We start from the raw sequence: 24,036 nt of genomic DNA, 5'->3' as shown, positions 1-24,036 counted from the left end.
CACCCCAACAGCTAAACCAACCCAGTCACACCAAGCTAAGTCCCTGCTTCCTACCATTTCTACTGACGAGGAGTACATTGTAGCAGCATCTGCAGTGGGAGGTTTGGAGGGTGGCTCTGGGCCGACTACAGCCTCTTGTGCATCCATGGGGACCTCTTGTCTGTCCTGGTCTTCATGGGGACCAACCATGCCTGCTACCAGGGAAGCAGACAGTTCCTCCACTTCCTTCTCATCAGAGATCTTTGAATCAGCTTGTCTGTTAGCTTGGGACTCTAACAAGGACTGAGAGGGCTGAGCAAGACTGCTGCTATCTTTAGAGGGACTAAGTTGTTCCGTAAAGGGAAAAGAGGACCCTTCCATTAGAGTTTCACTATCTGTGCCTCTTACGACCATTTTCCAGTTCAGGCCCTGCTGTTGTGGTGTAGGGGACATCTGAGTAAAGCTATCCTCTGTGGCTGTATCTTTCGTGGGGGACGTTTGTGTGGCTGAGGTGCTTAAGCTAGCATCATGCTGTGTGAACTTCTCCTCCTGCCCTGCACCCGACTGGGTGAATTTTTCTTCAGTCGACACTTCGTGCTGAGTCGATTCACTTCTGACCAGTCTTTGACCTGGAGATACTTTAATATCCTCCATACTGTGTGCAGTCTTTTCAGACTCATCAGACTTTTGCTCATCCTGTTTTAGCCCCGCAGTTTGAGACACAGAAACATCTGCCTGTGACGTATTAGCTGTTACCGTTTGGCCAGGAGGTTGTGTTAGCTGTTTTGACTCCTGATCTGTCCCTTCCCTCCCATCTGAAGCTACCATCCCTCCTGATCCTTCCTGTACTTCCATCCCCTCAACCTCACCCCTCAAACCCCCCTCTGATGTGTCTAACCGCGTCATAATGTCCTGATCGGTTGATTTTGCACTAACATCCTCAAAACTGCCTTTGTCAGGTTTTTCAACTTTCCTGTGCTGTTCAACCGGCTTTCCAGGTGCTGATTCTGAATCAACTTGATCTGAGACATTGGTAGCCACTTGATTTATGGCAGCAGCATCGTGTAAACCTTCTGAAACTGTTATGCCAGCTTTTTGTGAGACAGGTTCTCCTTGTGTCGCTCTTTGCAAAGATGTACCAGAAACTGGCTCCAAGTTTTCTGCGCCTTCTTCTTCTTTAGACCCCTTTACCAGAACCCTCCAAGCAGGGCCCTGCTCTTTTGCATCTTCAGGAGCTCCAGGATCTGATTTCCTCCCGTCTACAACACCCACTTCAGACACAGCTGCTTTTGCAAAGGTAGGAGGTGGTTGCTCTGTTGCTGACTGTAAGGTTCCTTCTTTGTCCACAAGTTTTCCTGCCTCTCCCTCTTTAGTTCCTCTTACCACAACTCGCCATTTCCTGTCAGCCTGGCCAACAGCTTCTTCAGAGGTGTCCATAAGTTCAGAAGACTCAGTAAGAGACGTAGCAGCCTGGGAATACTCCATCCCATCCTCATGTACAAGTGCCTGAACACTTTCCTCCACCTCCATGCCTTCCTCCTGGTCATCAGGCTTTGGGGCTCGCACTCTGACCTTCCAGCCTGCCTTGAGCAACTCATCAATGTTTTCTGCAGAAGGTCCAGCAGTAGCCCCTTGGGACTCGTCTGAGGGCGGTAAGGACTCCTCTGTCTCCATTGCTGTCTCTTTCTCTGTCCCTGTGAGAAGATCAGGCTGTTGGCTTATGACTCTCTCTCCAACTTTCCCTTCAGTAGCTGTTGTCAGAGCTGCTGCTGGGATGCTCAGAGGTGGTGGTACCTTCTTGCTCTTTTCTGCTTCTGGTGACTTTTCTGTTTTACGCAAGGATCGTCTACGTTTTACTGCTTGCCCTTTGAGGGAGGGAACTTCATCTCCGACAGGCTGTTTGGAGGATGGCTCACTGGGTTCCCTTTTACCCTCATCAAGTAATGCCTTTACTGGAGTCCCATCAGTTTGATCAGGCTTTGTAGTAAATCCCAGTAGTTTGCCTGAGACTGTGGCCGTTGCCTCTTCCTCAGGCGATATTGGTCCTGTCGTTGAGGTAAGACCTCTTCGTTCTATTTCCTCAGCAGCCTTTGCCAGGAGTTGTTCCTGCTGAAGCTTCTCCTTGGCCTCTTGCCATGGTTGATCTTGTCCAAAGAAGTGGCTGGATGAAGGACTAACTGTTGGGCTTGGAGTAGACAGCTCAATCAAATCAGCCATGGTGTCACTGATCAGACCTTTCTCCACTGCCTCCAGTAGGTTATGCCTCATTCCTGACTGGGGCTCAACAATGCCGCCACTCCGAGCTTCTGCCTTCAGGAGTCTCATCACATTTTCCTCCCGGATGAGGCCCATGTCCAGGGCCTTCAGTACAGGAACCCTCGGCCCACCACTTGGGTCGATTATGCCCCCAGTTGCTGCCTGGATCTGGTGAAGCCTCCTAGCTGTTTCCTTGAGGATAATGCCCTGCTTCTCAGCCTCAGCAACAGAGACTCTCTTGTGGGTTCTTGGTAGGACCAGTCCCCCTGTCTGTGCCTCAGCATGGAGTAAGGCCATGGCCAGTTCTGTGTTGATGATTCCCTCCTGAAGAGCCTCGAAGGCGGAGACTCTCTCGCCCGTGTCAGGGTGCGTGATGCCGCCAGTCATTGCTTGGACGTGCAGCAGCTTCTCTGCCATTGCCCTGTCAATGATGTTCCTCTGTGCTGCCTCCAAAACTGACAGGGTGTCTCCTGTCTCTGGATTCTGCACACCTCCTCTTGCTGCATCAACCTCCAAGATTGACGACAGAGTGAAGTCATCTACAAGCCCTCTTTTGTGTGCCTCTGAAACATGGATTCTAGCTCTAGTGTTTGGATCGATAAACCCCTTCCTGGCTGTCTCCAGAGCATCCAACTTCTTTGCCTCGGCCACGGTTAGCCATGTGTACTTCCTAATATTCACAGGCTTTCCCATGGCAATCTCGACTGCAGTCATTTCGAATGCAGTGTCTCGGTCAATAAGTCCCCATTCTAGTCCCTCCATCACGCTCAACTTCTTACCAGCTCGCGGTTCCACAATATAGCCCCCTGTTTCAATCATCTGCCTGACCTTTGATGCTGTGGAGGGATGCACGAGATTGTGGTCCTCGATGACAGCGATGTTGGTGTCCAACATTGTACGCTGTGCCTGCCTTGCTCGGGCCTTTGCCTGATCAATTCTGCTGGGTGAAACAGCTCCATACGATGCAGGCAGAGCCCCAGATGCTGAAGGCTGTGGTCCAACTCCTGGTGAGGGCAATGGTGATGGCTTCACTGGTGAAGAAGGCTGCGATCCGGAAGAGCCAGTACGTGGTTTTCTTCCTCGTACTGGCTCTTTCTTTGGAGAAGCCTTGGGGAGTCCTTTCTTGTCATCTTCGTCTTCAGATGCGGAGGACTCTGGAGTCATCTGGTAAGTTGCGTAGGGAAGGGTTTCCCTCTTCTGGACTAGTTGGCTTGCAGTGTCATGGTCAATCAATCCTTTCAGGAGAGCCTCTGACACATTTAGCACTTCCTCTGTGCCAGGGTCAATGATGCCACCATGGATTTCCATCTGGTCTTTCAAAATCATTGCCATCTCTTCCTGGGAAATTATGCCAAGCTTTGTGGCACCAAGTGGAGTGAACTTCTGTCCACTTTCAGAGTCTACTACGCAACCATTATCGACTCTGTACTGCACCACCTTTGCTTCTATTGCTACAGCCTTCTTGGATTCTGCCACGGCTTTCTTTTCTTGTTCTGTTACCCCGTTAGTTAAAAAGGTTGCAACCTGTTCATTGATAAGTCCTGCATTGAGAGCTTCTGGAATCGACAACCTCTGTTTTGTTTTCCCATCAATGAGTCCCCCTGACTGTACTTGTTCCCTGAGCATGGACAGCCCAGTCTCCAAGTTGACAATTCCGGACTGCACGGCTTGGAAGACAGAGATGTGATTGCCAGTTTGTGGATGGGTGATGGAACCTGTCTCACTGACATACTTTACAGTGGCTTTGGCCTTCTTAGACTTCTTGGGAAGGACTGCTGACTGGAAGAACAGTGGCTTCTTTTTGGGTGAGCCTTTTTCTAGAGATTCTTTAGTTTCAGCTTTACTCTTTGCTGTTTTTGGTATGGAAGTAATTGCTTCAGAATCTATGACAGAATGTGCAGCATCTGAAACTGTGGAGACTTCTGAACTGTGCCCTTCTGAACCCTTCCCTTCATCCCCCTTGCTAGGTTCGTACGTTTGCGACACTTCATCTTCCATGGTTTCAGACGATAGTTCTGGCTTCACAGCATCCATTTCTGATACCTGCCCTTTACGTAAATCTCCCTCAGCTAGAGAGGAACCCTTCCTACCTTGTGCACCACTTTGGGGCTTGGTTACTTTTTCACCATCCTTAACTGTCTCTGAAACTACATGTGGTGATACAAGCTGTTCTGTTTCTGATACCTCCATTTCTGTGGCTTCCTCAATTACCCCTGCAGGACCCTCAGCATTGGTTTTACTCTTAACTGTTTTTGCTTTGGGAGCACCTGGTTGAGAACCTTTTACAGTTTCTGGAGGATCTGTGACTGAGGGAACATCTGAACTGAAACTGCTGTGCCCTTCCAAACGCTTCCCTTCATTCCCCTTTCCAAGATCAGAAGTTTCCTGCACAGAATCTTGTCCTGAAACCCCAACTGTGGCTTCACCTTCCATGGCTTCAGAGGCTAGTTCTGGCTTCACTACTTCCATTTCTGACATTTCTTCTGTATGTAAATCTCCTACAGCTAGTGAGGAACCCTGCCTTCCTTGTGCACTACTTTCCATGGGCTTCATGTCTTTAACTGTCTCTGAAACATCAAGCTCCTCTGTTTCTGATAACTCTGTTTCTGATAACTCTTCGTCGTCCTCATCAACCCCTGTAGGACTTTCCTCCTTGTCCCCTTTATCTGTTTCTAAGTTTTGTTGTTCAGGGTCATCTTGCTGCACCATTTCTTGATCATTTTCTGGTGTCAAATCTCTTTCCTCTATTTCTGAAACGTCCATATCTGTTACTGCCTCAGCTAAGGGTCTCTTCCTTTTAACGTGTTTCTGCCCCCTGGAGGTTTTGTCAGGCCCTTTGATAGCAGACTTCTCAGCTCCACTTGGTTCTACAGGAGTTTTGGCTACATCTCTATCTACCTTGGCTTGTTTTTCTTGTGATTTAGATTTTGCTGTCTTTGCTACCATTTCAGGTTTAACTGTTGCTGCCTCTGTGCCCTTTGAATCTTCCCCTTTTGCTGACAAACTTTCCTGTTTTGTAGCAGTGTCTCCGGCTTTTGCCTTTTTTGAGTTTGCTTTCTTTTTACCCTTGTTGTCAGGCTTACTTCTGACTGTTTTTGCCCTAACATTAGGACTTTTGGGTAATGCATCCACAGTTGATGCCATTGCTCTAGCTGTCTGGGGTTTTCTTGACTGAGGGGGAAGTATTTTTGTTGTTTCAATGACAACTAAATCTTTCTCAACGTGTCCATAGTTGTACTTCTCTTTTTCAACAGTTTCCTCTACTTTGACAGTTTCAAGTCTAATTGTCTCGAGGGTATCAATGTTGGCATACATCAGTGATGTTTTCTTATCTTTTTCAGCTTTTGATTTGATAGAGGGCCTTCTCTTTTCCATGGTAGCAGAGTCAAAAAGAGGTTTGGCGAGATCTGATATATCTTGTTCGTCATCATCCAGCTGCATTTCTTCCTCCGCTGCGGCCATGATGGGCGGATTAGATTTCCCTTTCCTATCCTCTATCTCAGGAGAAAGTGGCATGGGGGACTCGCCCTCCTTCTATCAGGGGCAACAATAGACAGTTGTTACCACACAATTGGATAAGTAAACAGCTTATTGGGTCAACATGAGACAGCGGGGTGGGAGGGGGGTTAGACTAGGACATTAGGCACAGGACAGTAGTGTGGTTTACAGGCACGGTGACAACTAACAGGCACTAAAAATATGAACCAAGGGTCTGCAGAGTTCAAGGCAAACTTGTGATTGGCATGCATTAACACTACGGTGTCAATAAGTATACAGCCAAGCAACAGCAGCCATAAGCAGTGTTACTGGCAGAGCCATGCATCCACCAACAGCACACCAGCAAGTGGGGTCACATGACCACGGTTGCCAAGGGAGCAGCAACCATCTTGTTTTTTCTTTGTTCACAATGGGGAGGGGGGCATGTTATTGATTCCAGTCGAGCATGAGTGGCTGACATAACATGTTAGTTGGTATGACTTCAGGGTTTGTATGGCCAGTGTACATAAAAAGTGCACAGGATTTTCCAAGAATATCCTTTGCAAAACAAATGCTTATCCAATGACTGCAGACAGTTGGAGCCTCTATCTACTGAGCTGAGCAATGCGAAACAGGTCCCATTGAGGACAACTTCAGAATTCTACTATCACTACTCTATACTGTCATGTAACTGTATGCTCCCCACCATATTACCATGAATTTCTATCACATATTATGTCAATCAAAATGTCACAGACGGTACCAACCCTGTTGTTAGCTAAGTGTTACTTTGTGGAACAAATGAGATTTCACGGACCCTCTTTTCATAGAACCCAGACTTATTAGATGAAAAGGTTAATAAACAGAGATGACAGTGTTATGTGGTAAACCGTTACATTCATAAGGGTTTTTCATCTGATAATATCATTTTGAAGCTGAGATCTACTTGGGGCCAAAATGTTGAAAGCTATCTGATTCAGTTTTCAATTCTTCATAATTTTCAATACAACCCGTCACCATCACAACCTTGAATACTGTGGGTTTTTTTTTTGCGCTGGGCTTGCTGGAGTAGATTTGACTTTTAAAAAGATGTCATGGAATTCTAAAACACGTACCATCACCTTCACAACTTTCCCCCAGCGGACTTTGAGCGTAATTTGAGCTGGCATACCCATTTTTGTATAACCTGGTCAACCAGCAGAAGCATGTCTGTAACCTCCCTCAGGATCCATAGCACATCCCTCCGTAATGGCACCCAAGTTTTGACCTTGAAAAATAAACCTGTCCTTGAGATGGAAAATCCCAATTTCTCATTGGGAGGCATTGTATACGTAGCTGCGATGAATCTTCTCACTCTCTTTGGTCATACTTCATCTGAGTCATACTTAAAATTGAAGCAAATCTTACTATTGATAGATTTTCCCAAAGTCCAAAGTGGCATTTAGTGTGCTTTGAAACTGATGTGGCTACTAGTGATAACTACTAGTACATTATTTTGTATGTCTACAGGAGTAAGAGTTCTATGGAAACAGAGACAGTTTTCCAAAGGATGGATAAAGTTGAATGCTATGCAACTGATGCCTGTTTATTCCTTCAGCATTTGTGCATGCAACAATTGGAGGTTCCATATACCATCAGCAGAGGACAGGAGAAGACTTGGGCTACATTCACTGAATGTTTTAGCAGTGGTGAACCCTCTAACCACTCTCCCCCCTCCCCTAAGTGGTAAGGGAATGAAGATTGAAGCTTCTTACAGCTTCTTAAAAGTACATCTACATGTACATGTAAAAAGTCCACAAAAAGTCTCCTATAAGACAGCAGACCAGACTATTCTGCATGACTATGGAGGAGAGGGAAACCTCATGTGGCAACATCACTGTTACCAGAATGGAGGGACTTTTGAAAAATATACCCTGCGGAAATGAGGAATGACTGATAGAATGAGTATAAAAAAGACAAGTGAAATCTCGCAAATGTAGGTACATCAGTTGGGAGTGCACGAAATCAACTCTGAAATGAAAAAAAAAGTGAGTAAACTGCTGTATACATGTACACCTTGTAGGGGACTCAAAAAGACTTCTTCCATTGTGTGTCAGTGAGAAACCCAAGTAAGGGTCTCTCTAGTGGTAGTGACAGAGGAGATACGTACACACTGGAATTTTCAGGGAACTTGATGTTATGAATCCGAGAATTGCCATGGTTACGCTATGATTGACAGGAGGTGGGAAAGAGAGATGCTCCTGAGAACATTTATAAATGGGTCGGCAGCGAGGAGCCACGTCACGCAGTAACCACAAGACAGGAAGCATGGCGGAACAAGACAGAAGCGCAGGATATCACAGACGGCAGCACAAGACAGGAAAGCTCGTAAAAGCGTTTGCGGAAAAGCACCGAGAAGCAGCTACAATGCAAGAAGCACACAGTATGTGACAGCTAGCTACAGAAGGTGGGAAGTACACACATGGTAAGAATGGAACGCTAGTTGGAGACACTGCCAAATTGGGTTGAGAATTCGTTGTCATGGAAAAACTACAGACTGAAAAGTTTGTACCATTGACATTCTATTATGAATAGGGTAGACAGGTGTCAATTTGTAATTTTCAAATGGCCTGACTCTTCCTAAGTATCTTCAAGGCTCAACCAAATCTACACACTTTGTGAAGACTGTATAAATTCTTGTGAAAACCAATTGGGCAGTGTCTCTTATGTAGAATACACATGTACTACTACTACTGATATGCCTACAGACATGACCATTAATATATCATGGAATCAAAGAAATCATCAGCAAAAGACATCAAGTATGAATTCAATGGTGCAACTATAAAGACTGCTGACCAACAGGAAAGTTAACAACATAAATTACTGCATAACTGTTTGGATTTAAAGAAATTATTCACAATCAAAATTGTCAGAGACCATCTCAAAAATGTAATCATTCAAAAACTTTGATTTCCGACTGTGACCATTTCAACATTTTGAGATGAGCCCTTGAAAAGATGACGCATGATGCAAAGTAAAGCAGCAACGGAAGGAAATGTACAAAAACAGACAACAGAAATGTATACAGAACAGACAATAGAAATGAAAAGTATGGCAAAAGCGAGTGAAACAACAAAAGCGGGTCCAAGATCGTACCTGTTTCTCTTCAGCAGCAAGGGATGAGTTCATTAGTTGGAGGTTACGTGTTGTCTTGGCAACAAGGTCACGGTATCGCCTATTGAGGTCATCTAGTTGCTGTCCCACGATGTCTGCGCTGCATTGGATCTTTGGCTTCTTGGCAGCGTCGCTGAGGTCAGAGTTCAGGCTGGAGCGGTACTGCTCAAGCTGGCTGTCATAGTCCTGGAGAACAAGATAAGATGGGATGTAGGAACTTGAAATGTAGAAAATGCAAGCAGGTACGGTGCAGATTGTATCATTGGGCACAGTACCAACATTCAACACAGGAAATCTATAACTGTATGACTATCATGAGGCCCATTATCGAACTTGTCCTTCACTGTCTGACCCGTATCCACATACCAAATACAGTCAAACTTGTATTCAACAACCACTCAAGGGACCAAGGAAATATGGTTGTTGACTGGAGTTGGTTGTTGGATAAAACTGGGGTCAGTTGGCTGGTTGGTTGGTATAAAAATTACCATAGGCATCTGCTTGTATGTAATGTATTACTGTTACTTATAAAAAAGTCATACTGATGAAGTTTTGACCCCAAAAGAATATATTCAATTCAACTGAGCAAAGAAATACAAAATAATAATAAAAATGTTACAAGAAAACATGCTGAATTGGTGTGTTTAAAAGTAATGTTACATTCGTACTCACAAGATGTCCAAATTATGCATTGACAACTATTAGTCTCCATGTTGTTATGTAAACTAATTTCAAGAAACCATTGTTTAACAATCAGATCTGTGTTTGTCTATCAATCAAACATGTTCTGTTTGTTAGTTGTCTGTTCCTTAAACAGCCAAAACAAGCTCTTTTAGTTTCTGTATCAGTATGTCAAAATTCCCACTGATGTGCACAGTGTTAAATATGCTTCACTGATTTTCACTGACATGTTAGAGTTGAAAAACAGTAAAAATCTGTTAATGACATTATTTTTAACAGATTTTTACTGATGTTATTGTTGTGAGGTTTACTAACCGTTTAGTCTGGATCAAAATTGTTTCTGATGCAAATGTCAGAGCTTACAGAAGCACTCATTTTGAAATGGCTGCTGCTGGGATGGATCAGACACAGCAACTGTCTCTCAATTTTGGTTGTTGAGAGGGGTGTGAAAGACCCCTGGGGACTGCAAAAATGTGGTTGCTGGTTGGGGTAAGCAGTTGGTTGTTTAAAAGAGGACCATCACCATGCAAAATAGGACGGGACTGTCTCAGAGTGGTTGTTGACTGGAGTTGGTTGGTGGATAGAGTTGGTTGGATGGGCAGGTTTGACTGTATCATTAGGATCCATCCACAGCTTGTTGAGTTTAACATGAACATTGTCCACAGCCAATGCAACCCTGACTTGAAAGGATGCAAGGAGATACAGGTATGTCCCTTTGAGCCTTCATTGCCAAGCTGTATGGCCGATGTTGTCCATATTCTTTCACCAAATAACTCCATTAGGGACTGTACGTATAGATAATTATATCTGCATTTCTTTTTCCAATTTTGTTAAGTTGTATCAAGTGCTCTCACATTCATCACCGTGAATAAAAATCAACTTATGAATGACACAGATGTCTATGTCCAAAAATTCATGCAATCTTACTGAAAAATGTACTTCTGCCAAAAAAAAATTAAAACTTTAAAACTTGTACTTGATATTTGGAATCAACCAAAACTACCTTGCGAATTCAACAACTTCAGCCTATGAGACAAAATGCTAACTACAAATCTGCTTCAGTTACTTTATCGAACTCTTCTTAACATTCGCATTTTCTTCACGGACCGCTCATTAGACAAGGTTAAAAGGTCAAGATGAACCAATTTCATACTCCAGTGGTTAAAGAACCAGGTAAAATTGGATTTCTGCCAAATTGGAAGTAATGAGCTATACGAGAGTACATATAAGTTGTGGGCTGATGACTGCAAATTTCACACTTGGTGAAGAAGTAGAACGAAGGAAGTTTTTATCTACAATTTCCTTTGCAACAGGACAGTCCATGAACATCTGTGACAGTTCATTTATCTCTTCCTATTGGTATGGAATCAATTAAATGCAGTACAGACTCTTTGATGTTTGATGTTGTGAATCAAAACAAAGTCTCATGTTTGAAACAAAGAGTGATCTTGAACGAGTTTAGCTCAATGAAAAGAAAAGCTTATATCTAGCACTGGTTGTGACAGAGAAGAATGATACTATGAACAGTATCTACAGTTTCATTGTACCGGGGAATTTCCCCTTTTAGACGAAAGGAATTTTGTCAAAGACAAGCACATGTATAAAGAACAGTTACTGTAGATGGCTTCACGCCCTGTCCTAAGGGCTGCAATCCCTCCCAGCACTGTGCAACAAATCTGCGATTTAAACTCATGACTTCTTAGTTCAGAGGCAGGGTCACTAACCACTGAACAACACATACTATGTATCTATGTCCCCAGCTTGACCTACCTGGGCCTGTTGGATGAACTGTTCTCCCAGCCTTGTGGTCTCCTCTACAGCCGGCTGGTGCTGGTCTAGCTCATTCACCAGGTCCTGCAGGACGTAAGAGAGACACGTGTGGTTAGAGATGACATATAAGAAGGAAATGCTGACCCCTGATCGCTCCCATTCACTTTTAAGTTACTTCAGTTGACTTTGTCAATATTTCTTTCTATTTTGTTTCTTACATTTCATTTTATTGTAACTTTATTGTACAGACTCCAGGAAGAATAGTTAAACAATATATAACGTTAACACTAATAGAGATCCAAATAAAACAAACAAACAACAAAATGCCACTTTAATCTGTGTCACTTAAAGAAAGAAATGTAAGGATCGGCCAAAAGGTCAATTCCGTTATATAAAAAGTATGTCCACTTTCATTAGGTCTTCAACTGAACCATACAACAAACAAGTTGATTTTGCAAGAAATGAATTAACGTAATAACTATTTAAGTATAGTATTAACTTATTGCTGCCAATGCTGTTCTACTGTAGCTCAGGACCAACCTTGGTGGCATTCAACCTCTGCATGAGCATGCGTGGGTCAGAGGGCATGGCTTCCTGCTCCGCCAGTCTCCGCTCCATCTCAGCCAACCAGCGCGTCTCCCGCAGCCACGCCCGCTGGTAGCTGTCCATGGTGTTGGCGGCTGTGTTGATGCGATCCAATCTGATATACAACAAGTCACTGTCAGACCCCCATAAGTAACAACATTTGGTACTACGCAAAGTGAACTGCTGACTGAATTTTGCTTCAAAAGTATTCCAAAAGTTGATTTGGGTAATCACTACTTTCTCTCTGTCACGATAACTCAAAGACAGACCACAATGTTCTAGCCAGGATTTTATTTTAGCATAATGGCAACGGCGAGATAGCAAACCAACCAATCAGGAGGAAGGTGTGGAAGGGGGATCTTGAGGAGATTTCGAATATCTAAGGTAAAAGTTGGCATTCTAAGGGGACCCATGAGGGGAATTCAGTTCTTTGGTCAGTTTGGTGAGTCATATCAACATTTTGCATATTCGATCAACATTGTTCAAAAAGGTGAATACTAGCAAAGTACATTTTGTACCACTACGCTAGTTGAAAAGTAGCGTAATGATCCTCATTTTGCTTGGTGGTTGCAAATTATATCACAGTCGCCCGTTATGCTAAAATTGGACCTATTGAACCCTGGACCAATATATCCGAGAAGGCCTATTGTTACCTGTCCTCAGTCTGCTGCAGGACAGTCTGCCATCTCTTCCTCATGTCATCCACATCCTCCTCCACCCGGGCAGCATCTGGGTCCTCCCGGTCAGGGGTCATCTGTGTGGCCGAGTCCTTCACATTCACTATGTCCAGTCTGAGCTGCTCCAGCTTGGGCTGAAGGGAGATTGTTTCCCTTTGTGTTTCCTGTAAAAACATAGACCATGTTTATCTTCTAGTAGTTGTAGTATCACTGGGAGTGGATACTACATGTAGGTACAAAACCGTTTTTGCTTGTTGGACCTGTCTGAAAAAAGGGTCCTGATAAAAATCAGTCTACTGGATGTTGTACCGAATGGAAAATAAACAGATTATATCAGCAGGTTTTCACACATTTTCCAATAAAATAACAAGAGTCAAGTAGAGTATAGTTTATACAAAATTTCCACTGTTAAACCCCTTTCAGTTCACCCTTAAGTATCATATTTAAGCCCAATAACTATTGTGCTAAGCAGTTGGGGAAGATATGATCAGAAATGCACCATTCCAGTCTAATAATATGCTTGTCTATATTGTGGGTCAATAGCATCAGTACAACATGGTACATGTAGCTTTTCTTTATATCAATGCTGATATTTTGATATTCTCAAACATTATTCTCTTTTAGCAATTTGTAGAGAAGCGAATTGATGGGATGCTGTACCTAACTTTTACACTACTTCTAATGGTAAATCAGTCATGGAAGCGGAAAAACGTGATTCTTTGCAGTTCACTTAGAACCAATCTTCATCTAAGCATGTCCACCAGGTGTTAGCTGTAGCTCCTCCTTTATAAGTTCCTACTGTTACTGACCTGGAGGTCTGACTTCTGCTTGCCTATTGCTGGAGGTTCACAGGGCAGACCTGGAGCAGCAGACAGGGTGACCTCATGGATCGACACAAACTTGTCTGTGTCCTCCATGGACTTCATCACAACCAGCACAGTCTTTGTCCTGCAGAGATCAGAAACGTTTTAGCTCTGATTGATCTTTTAAGAATCTTACTACAGTACAACTGTATTTCTTCAAGTAATGATTAGATACAACTATGCGTAATATAATTATGGAATCACAGAATATTCCCATAGCTGTAATACTTTGAGTTTGAGGGTATACGCACATTATGAAAGTGATGACTAGCAGTACAACAGCATCATCAAGACTAGTAATGCAACTGCTAAGCACTTCTAGCTCTGTTGGACCATGGACTGAGGGCTTCTTAGTTCGAAAGCTATAGAACTCATAGGTCCCATACAGTGATGAATTGATAACTCAATACGTGTGTGTGCGTGTGTGGGAGTGGGGGGGTTGTCACACCCACTAACTTTATTCAGTGCATTTATGCTTGTAGATGTCTGCTTGTAGATATCTATATCTATGTCAAGTGGCAAAGTTAAAATGAGCGCATAACTTGAGTGCAGAGAGACTTCGTCCCTTCATGTTATTATACTGAGTACAAAAACTACTCAAATGGCTTCTGACCAACAGGCCTGGATAAAACATATTGTGGTTGACTGCTCCACAACTATACAACGATGACTATAATTATCAAACTTTTAATCATCAGTACATAGAAGCTGAAGTGCTCACTTGTCCAGGTAGATGTGGGACAGGTTCCAGACTCGGTCCCATTTCTGGACCATGATGGTGACCTGAGACTTGAGCCGGTCCAGCGACTCCGACTGCTTCCCCGTCCGGAGCAGATCCTCGGAGGACGAGCGCAGCTGCTTGTACTGGGTGGACTGGACATTCAGGGTGTCAACAAACTCCTGTAGACAGGGAAAAAACAACATAAACTTCTGGTACTGTGGTTGGTGCAGTTCTGTGCTGTTTGATTATCAATGAATGAAGACCTTTATTGTACAGTTTTGCCCAACCGAGCTAAGTAACACACAACAATCTTACCAGTGTTACATCAGAGCCCATCAACCTTCCCCTAATCAAGACGGGGGCCGATACCAACTTCCAAGCACCTTTGACCCATTGTTGACGTCACACTTCCGGTCTGGATGTGTGACCTTAGCTTTGGGTCATTTCAACTTGATAAGGATCAGAGGACTGATCAAAAGCTTGTTGGTAAGCGGTTTATTCTGTGTACGGATATTAAGTATAAAATTATAACATAACGTTGATTACCGTCACAGACGAATTTACATCCGAGTGTTACATCTTTTAGTGTTCTTCAAATACGAGCGATCGCTGTTGTTGTTTATATCCGGGGTATTGGACGGTTGTTGCCTACCAGGATGTCAGTAGATTGGATCAAAAATTGATATTCAAATTAGCGTCTCAAATTACAGGTTAATATGTAAATCAATCTTTTGCCAAATACCTGCTTTTTGCCTACCACTGCGTCACCGTGACATCATCGCGATCGCTCGTATTGGATTGTGCATAATATATATATGTATAAAGGAGGCAGTAAGTGCAGTTATACAAAAAGTATATCCATAGACAATGACATTGAGTATGACACTGACAACACCGAATGTAACTCTATGAACTTTGACCCCTGACCTGTGACTCCTGCACCACGTCCTCGACCCCTGGGATGTCCCTGGGCAGGGGCGTGTGGATCCTGATCATCAGCTTCTGCTCGGCCGTGTCCAGTGTCTGCACGAAGGAACCAACCTGCGAGCTGAGCTGCCGAGCCTGTTCGTCCACCTTCTCTGCCATTACAGCTTCTGAAAATAACAATGACAATACAATTATCATCAAAAGTTTGCCTTATACATGAGGTACTTCAATGGTCAATGGTGAAAAAAAACAGCACTGATCAGTGATTTCGGCAAAATTTTGTACATTTGTGTGTATTTGCTGTTCAGTTTCTTCTTTTTGGGGATAGGTGACCAACATCGACGAGCCGATGAATCTGTCACTCTGTTGGGTCAGGTCAGAGGTCGGGCCACTGAAACATTTAGTAGTTTTGTAGTTTGAAACTACTGTAACTCTGTGCAGTACCATCATGTATGGTAAATATAACAGATTTTGGTAATGCATCATCAATAATAAAGTAATACTATGGAATGTGTTAAGAGCGACATCAAGGTGTGTAGTCTAACTAGGGTAAGCCCGCTGGACAGAATCACATGGACGCACAGTGCAAAGACTAGCCAACTGCTGTCTACCCGTGTCAGGGATCCCAGCAGCAGTATAATCAAATACTGGATATATAGCTATAACCAAATGAATAAGAATAACAACAGAGTTCTGGAAGCTGACCTTTCCCAGCCTGTGCAGCCATGTCCTGGAACCTCCTCTGACAGGCCTCCACATCAGCCCGGAGCTGAGCCAGCAGGGCGGGGTCCACCGTGCCAGACTCCTGGTTCTCCCTCTCCAGCTGCTCCAGGTCCTCCAGCAGAGACTTCAGCATCTCATCCCGCTCTGATGGGTCCAGCAGGGAGAACTGGATACATCACAGAAACAGCACAACATTAACAAGGAATCAAAGATTTTCAAACCTTCATGAGCATTTTTGTCAATTTCTTGTTCGAGTCATTATTGCAAAATTTGTTGCTAATTCTGTCTCAGCATTTTCCAAGCTTTGGAATCATTTTTGTGAAACTTGGCACCAAGCCGGCATCACCAACTTTGGACCCGGGCCAAACCAGCCTTTCAATCCTGCCTGTCTCCAGTTACACCATTTTTAGGGAGAACTGGACACATTACAAAAATTGAGAAAAATTTACAAGGTGAATATTTTCATCACAATTTCTTGCTAATTCTGTCTAATCCGGCATGCAGTTTTCTGCCTTCCTGTGGAACTTTGGATCCAGACCAAACGTGCATGTACACCACCAACTTTGGACCCGGGCCAAACCAGCCTTTCAATCCTACCAGTCTCCAATTACACCATTTTTGGCATCACATCCTGCCATTCTACAATACTCAACTCAACACACACCAAGATAAAGAGAAATGCAAAGACTGAAAACAATACCTCCTTTTCATGGACGTAAGGACCTTACCATAGTTGATAATGTTGAAGTATACATGACATTATCACATGTCTAGTGATATATTTTAAACTCAGTGGCACAGATGGCCTAGCAGTAAAGCCTACTCCTACTCCTGCCCTTACCTGTTCCAGACTCATGTTCTTGATGGCCTGGACCCTCTGTGAGATCTGCTGGGCAGACACCGTGTGCTTCAGGGCCAGGTGACGTGTCTTCCACAAGGACAGGAGCTCCTGGTACTGAACCTCCAGTCTGAGGAGGAGAAAATACAGTAGAAGATAACTCAGCACTGAATGAAGACTTGACATAAATAACTGTATTGTTCTCTATCAAGTATGAAAATTTACAAATACAAACTTACTGATCCTGCATTATGCTAATAATAAGGACTAAGGTCATGTACTACACAACTGCTTCCTGTTCTTCAATGAAAAGAAATTTTTATGACGTTTTTAAAATCAAACTCAAGAAGGTTAAGTATTTTGTAATGCTAGTTCACCTTTATCCACAGGGTAACTTACATGCATACCAGTTGTTTCTAAAAAAAAGGTATCTAGAGATGAAGGACGGTTTCAAATTGCGATATTATCAAAGTACAAAATGCATTGCAGTTTGAAACCACTGTCAACTTGATATCCACATGCAAATACCCTATATTTAAAAACAATGGATATAAGTTACCCCACGGATAAAGGTGAACAAGCGTTACAAATTAAGTACAATAAAAACGACATACAATGTTGTCAGTGAACTTCAACATTAATCTATGACATTTCCTCAGAGAAACATAAATTTGCTCATGACATCATAATCTGTACAGGTACCTTTGTACTATATTAGAGTAACAGTTTTGGTAGACTGGATATCCCCACCTTTCTGCATAGTCCATAGCTTCAGAGCAGGGAGGTGGGATCATGAACACTACAGAGGGGACAAAAGCCTCCTCTCCGGTGGGGGTGATGACTTGCCATTTGGTCTTCTGACTGTTGTCTACAAGAATGCACTCATCTCCCTCTTTCAAGGAAAGCTGTGTGAAGGGAAGATGTTTTATTTAGTATTACTGAAGAATTAGTGATTCCTGATTAGTGATCAATGGATTTGATTCTACATTTATCTACAAGAGTAATGGTAAGACCTAGGAACATTCAATATTGTGTTTCTGATTTCTGATTCTTGGAAAAAAATTAGGTCAGTATAAGTAGGAATTTTCTTCTTTTTTTACAAGATTTTGGCCAAAGTGATTAAACAAATACAATAAATAGAAATGCATCAGGAAACTGGAAATTTCGACATCATACTGCGCTATTACACAAATGTACATTGTACAAGTTTATCAACAAACTTAACCAAGAAGTACACATTCTTGCATCAAGTGTTCAAACAGAAACTGTGAAATACATGTCATTGTTTTGCATTTCCTCACCCAGAATGAAAATCATAAATCCCTTGCCAGCGATTAACTTGCCCCAAAAAAGATTAGGGTTAGGTTAGGTTTGCTACAATTCTCGGATAACCAGAAACATAAATTCATCTTTCTCACCATTTTTCTAGGCCTATTGATTCAGGTGGAAACACACCATGGTTAGTAACCCTCACTACTTACATCTATCTGCCTGTATGAAGACACTGCCTTCACAGTGATGTTGGAGGTGTTTTTCTGCCGCCTCTGGTTGAGAGGAAGAACCTGCTTACTGTTGGTGGCCACGGAACTGATGTGGTCCTTAAACTCCACCAGACTTTCCTTCATCTCCTAAAGGTTAAGAGGAATTCGTTGATATTATCAATACTATTTATACATATTTAACAGTTACCAAAAGGCTGTAGTCCAAGTACAATGTTTGTTCAGTAAACAACAGATACGTTATAAATTTGATGCCAGGCATAAGTTATTTGAGCATGTTATCTTTTTGTTAATCTAACAGGCAAATCAACACCCACAACGGAGTCATAACATGCATGTTAAAATCTGACTGCTACATTAGATATTGAACTATGGGAACACTTTTTAAGAAAATGTATTATGTTGTTACATGTTAAGTATATCATATTTTGTGCATCTGTTTTTAAGTTACTATATGTCAATTCACCTCAGATAAGAAGAGTGGTGAGAATCTTCTTTAGAATTTTTCAGTGCTATACTAATATGTTTCAATATTATAAGTCTGTTCACAAATCTACTGACAATACATACAGCTACTTGGACAAAGTATCCAATGATTGTAATTGATGAAAACAAAAATTATTTCTTACAAAGATTTCCTGCAGTAGATCCTCCGCCTCGTTGAGTGGCAGGTCTGTCCTGTTGTACTTGGTGTTCAGCAGGTCTGCCTGCTCCTTCAGCCAGGACTCAACATCTCTGCCCTCAGCAAAGAACTGCAGGAGGAGACCAAGAAACAGTTAAAAGGACCACCTAGGTGCAAAAATAGCATGCAGTTGGTTGTCTTGTCAATTGTCATTTCCCCAGCTGATGCTACAACTGATTTATTTATCTATCCATTCATCTAGCTGATAACTGATACAGATGAGGCATATGGATCGTTATCTGGGACTGGGTATACTGGACATGTCATACAATATAGACTGTAATTCTTGAAATTTTCAAGGTGGTTTTAGGTTTGTGGTGTTTCACAATGACTGCTTCACACTGAATTTACAAGCACTGGTGTTTGCATTATTGTAAAGTATGTGACTTAAAGTGACTATGAAACGTAAGTGTTACAACCAATACAATTGAGATGTATGGGATGCAGCCTTTAAGTAAATACAGTGAATACTCCATTTTTTCCTAAGGCTTATACATGTAGCTAAGATCACAACAAACCTAAATGGCATTTACAGTATTTGTATATTCTTGGGCATAATCTCTGTCCTCTTTTTTAAGTCCTTGGCCAATAACAATGCTACTGCCTAGCTTTGACAATTGACGTACTACTACTACTATGTATGCCCTCTGACCTGCTGGTACTTGGCAGTGTGCTTGGTGTGCTGCTCCAGACAAGATGTCAGCTGCAGGAGCCACGCCCACTGGGTCTGCATAGCTGCCATGTAAGCCTGGGGGAGCATCAATTAAAGATGTATTTAGACATAGAAATATTCATTACGCACAGTATTACATCTGCAAACTATACAGTCTTTGGCTAACCTGGTGACTTCAAAAGACAGGGCTTCTTTCATTCCCTTTGTTCCTTTCTTAACAACTTTCAGCATTTAGTCAAACTAACACAAACACTGCTGTACATGAGTACAGGAGGGGGGGGGGAGGGTCAGATGTTGCAAGGTCAATTTAATCAGGCTATTCAGTGGTTACTGAGTATGTAAATGTACTGACAGCCCAAAAGCACACTTACCTCTATAGATTTAGCAGCAGGGTGATTGGCCAGAGCCAGGGCCTCTCCTCTCTCCTGTAGGGAGTTGAACTGAGCCTCTCTGGTTTCCAGTTCTTGCATCAATACCTGTGTATAAACAGGAAGTAAGTAAAAATCTTAACAAAACTAGCCTGTATGTACATGAAAATACATGTTTTTCTCCTTCTTTCATACAAATATGTTCCTTTTTTTCATATACATATCCAGTAAATGCTACTACACTATGTCCCGGTTGCTTGGAAGGGAACAGTAATTAAGGCCACATTACTAGCAAGTGAGGCAAAGAATACTTGTTCAAGGACAACATCACTGTTGCTGCAACAGTAACTAGTAAAGCACAATCTCCAAATTAGCCTATTTCAGCTAGGTGTAACTACAAGTAGTCTATGTGCCAAGACAAGAAAAGCAGGCTTCTTGGCTGACTATAAGACAAACCTCCAGAAGTTGTAGTTCCTGAATTGTACATTGAGAGCCATGCAGGGATTGTGAGTACAGCCAGGCATAGACATGCACGCATGCAGAGAGAGAAACAAGTGCATCATTCATGCCAGTGCTTGTGACAAGCAGCAGTATAATATAAACATAGCAATCATAATGTCTATAAGTATGGCACAAGAAGATATGGGACAAGGTGCCCAACCTGTGCTTGAGTCTTTTCTTTGGTCTGGAGGGAAGGAAGAAGAGAGGGAGAAGCAAACAAAAAAAGGTGAGACTGAGACACCATTTCTCCTGTAAGTGCTAAAAACAACCAGGCGAAGAAACACAAATCATAATCCTACAAAGAAGTTGGGGAAAAGGTGACGTCTAGATTGCAGTAAAATCGACACATTGGTAGAGCAAAACGACACATAATGTAAACAGTATCATAGTAAAACTAAACACACAATACATCAACTGGGCCTGCAAATGCTAATATAGCAGACTTGTTTGTAAATTGCACTACTATTAACGGTTGTACTAATTTACTAAAACTTTCAGCTCGAACAGGTGTACAAAACACAAGAAAATGATGCCTTAACATTTCAGTTAAAAAGCCCAGACAAAGGTTTAGTAACGGGAGGTGCCCCAACACGGTACGCTTTTTCTTGCGCTCAAACTCATGGCGCTCCATCGCTAGTTGCCTGAGAGTGGTCAAATTTTGATGACTGAATTTTTTACTCATAGATTTGAACAACATACTTGAATAAGAAATGCATTCATGTGGTTCATGAACCTTTCGCTCTGCGTGTTACAAGCGGCAAACACTGAGAGACATTTTCGTGTATTTACCTTCCAATTTTGTGCTACGCTGGACAGTGTGCCTAACTCGGTACGCTTTTTTTTATATTTTGCTCTCTTCAGAAGTAAGTGGTAAATCTAAGTACACAGAAAAAAATTAATAGTATGATATTTTAGCTTTCTTTTGACAGTAAAACCGTGACTGTATGTACTTCTTGTCTCACATGAGGAAGGCTGTACCTAGAACAATCCAGCTGATGTTTTACGGGCAATGGGCTGAATGCACTGATTGTGAATGCCCGACTAAAAAAACCATTACGAAAAAACGACACCGCCAACATCAACAAAACTCTGTCTGATTATATGAAAATATCATCTACATCTCTCTGTCAAGTCTTATTTTCATAGACAGCACGAATCATTTGTTACAGTCAAATCAATCTTTGGAGCGTTCTCTAGTCTGCCACCTTCACGGCCGCACTCCCTTGGGCGTACAATGGTGGCAATGTTTATGTCGCTTCCTTTTGGTTGCTTTTCTACTCAACAAACATTTGAAGACCCATATTCATAGTGTTTTATGGAGATTTATTTATGTGTATCATGGCAGTTGTGTGACTGCTTGGATGAGTTCTTATAGTTAGCGACACGAGCCGCCAATACGCAGAGGCCGGTGACCGCAGTGATCCAGCACTGTCAACATTACTGTTAGAATTCTGCTCTTAAAAAAACATGAAGTAAATATGTTAAAGTATACTTGGAATGCAAATTAAAGCTGTGTGCATGGACTTGGTTTATTTACCTTTGTAATCAGCATAGTCAGTGGCAACAAACACGGTGTACTTATGGATAATAAGATCAGCAAAAAATACGTACCGTCTTACGACGGGGACCGTCTTAGGGCGGCCCCCGTTAACACCTTATTGGTAACACAAAAAGGCTGAGTGTACAAAAGCATAGCAGTCCTACCACTAGTTTTCTATACAAGAAAGACAGGTGGCTTTGTCGCAGGTAGTCTGTCTTTGTCACATGTGCTTGTACCTGTTTGACAAGGTGTTACTTTTGACAACTCGGCTTACAGCCGTGACGAGGAACCAAAAGTAACAGCGGGAAGGAAAGGAAGAAAACAACTTTCTTGGATCATAACCTACATATAGTCTGTAAGATAAGTCTCATTGTGGATAGCAGAGACTCAACTCATTACTATGAAATTGTAATTTCTTGTACAATATAACCCCAAAGTTATGGGAAAAATTATGTCTAAAATCTACCACACTCTGAAGAAAAATAACTGAGACAAGCACACAGTCAAGTATATCACATGTTTCTATTACAGAATGTGACATTAACTGTAATGATGTACCACCACACATTTCTACTGACAACAAACAAATATGTTTCATTTTATCACAGAAGCTCATCTGTGTTGGTAGTAATCGTAGCACAATGCTAAACTTTCTTCAAACACAAATGTAGATCAGATCAAATTTTCAAAGACCACTGTTGCCTTCTTCAGGATCAATACTGATGACAAATCACATAAACTTCCTGGCACCTTTGACCCACTAAAAATCTGATCTGTGTGTACTTTTGTGTTGGAAGAAAGTTTAGCATTGTACTATGCTTCATCTTATTTACTGGTAAATGCAGTTGTCTGGAACTAGACAATGCACATACAACATGTTCTTTCTGTCATGATGGACTGTCACATGGTAAAGCTGGACTATTAAAAAGTCAGCGGACTGTCCACCCCACCTCGTAGTGCTGGTCCAGCTCGGTGATGTTGACCGGTCTGTCGTCCCACTCCCGCGCCAGCTCCAACTCCTCCCGCTCGTTCAGCCACATCAGCTCCAGGGTTGCCTGGCGGATGAACTCTAGCAGGGACTCCAGGTACTGCAGCCGCTTCTGTGATGTGTCCTGTGGGAAGAGATGTTTTATGAGGAAAACATTTTTTGGGGTGATAAGTTAAAGTTAAAGTTGCCCGTACATCAGTATCAGATGCATAGGGGTGGCGCCCATCTCCATTTCTGTAGCCCTTGGGCCACACATGTGCAAGCCACTACAGTAGGGGGCTGGTCCGCTGGTAGTGATGTGTGTTTAACTTCCATACTCTTCCTCATTGGTGCTGAGTTCTAAGCAGAGAAAGCAGCATGTACCATTTTTAAAGTCTTTGGTATGAATTGGCTGGGGATTGAACTCACGACCTACCGAATGCAAGGCGAACACTCTACCCACTCGGCCATTTGCACCGGGTTTTTTTTTGGGTGATACATGATTTTGAATAGGACAAGCTCTTGTGAACGTGATCTAAAACCAGTTTAGCTCACTAAAGAGCTATTTTTCCACTGGTCGTGACAGATGCTATGTACAGCATTTACAGGTTCATTGTGCCAGGGACATTCCCCTTGCTCTCTTCATAAAGCACAATGATCAGTGGACCATGGCTTTACATTCCATCCTAATGAGTGCAACCCTTTTAGTAGCATACATGCCAGTTGAGCAAAAAAGTCGGAATCAAACTGACAGCTTCTACATTGAAGCAGGACTGCTTCTAGAATTGGATTTAGTAATGCACCGTACCTGAAGGACAGCTAACTTCAATAAAGTCCTTCACCATGATTTGAATATCTACCTTCAAGTTGCTATATCATATAAATTCAGAACAGTTTTCTGTTGAAGTGAGGACCTACCGTGAGAGTGGAGTATGCCTGTTCGAGCTTGGACAGCTGTTCACAGTAGACATGGTACTTGGGCCCCATGAGCTTGGACTGGAAAAAACACACAAAAGAAATGTAGATCATGGATCTTGATGTTACATAAAGAACATTGTACTCTATGGCACAATGAACGTTAGATAGTAAGCTAAACCTTATGAACAACTTTCAAATACAATTCAATGTCTATAACTGGATAAAAACTGTGATT

The 24,036-nt window shown here is 42.5% G+C and overlaps 1 protein-coding gene across 1 annotated transcript in view; it reads right to left on the bottom strand.

Moving 5' to 3' along the window:
* Positions 1–24,036, bottom strand: part of LOC118403238 (microtubule-actin cross-linking factor 1-like) — a gene marked incomplete in the record, with an annotated part of 170,307 nt that overhangs the window by 58,996 nt on the left and 87,275 nt on the right. The window contains 18 exon segments of the mRNA XM_035801844.1: positions 8,851–9,054; positions 11,320–11,403; positions 11,860–12,019; positions 12,558–12,745; positions 13,391–13,529; positions 14,166–14,344; positions 15,093–15,259; positions 15,798–15,981; positions 16,657–16,783; positions 17,404–17,558; positions 18,135–18,281; positions 18,782–18,904; positions 19,487–19,582; positions 19,879–19,983; positions 20,537–20,560; positions 22,081–22,152; positions 22,867–23,028; positions 23,802–23,879. Coding sequence (XP_035657737.1) covers positions 8,851–9,054; positions 11,320–11,403; positions 11,860–12,019; positions 12,558–12,745; positions 13,391–13,529; positions 14,166–14,344; positions 15,093–15,259; positions 15,798–15,981; positions 16,657–16,783; positions 17,404–17,558; positions 18,135–18,281; positions 18,782–18,904; positions 19,487–19,582; positions 19,879–19,983; positions 20,537–20,560; positions 22,081–22,152; positions 22,867–23,028; positions 23,802–23,879 — 2,394 coding nt within the window.

The sequence above is a fragment of the Branchiostoma floridae genome, chromosome 2 (genome assembly GCF_000003815.2).
Source record: "Branchiostoma floridae strain S238N-H82 chromosome 2, Bfl_VNyyK, whole genome shotgun sequence".
Classification (NCBI taxonomy): Eukaryota; Metazoa; Chordata; class Leptocardii; order Amphioxiformes; family Branchiostomatidae; genus Branchiostoma; species Branchiostoma floridae.
This window is presented reverse-complemented; position numbering and strand designations above follow the sequence as displayed.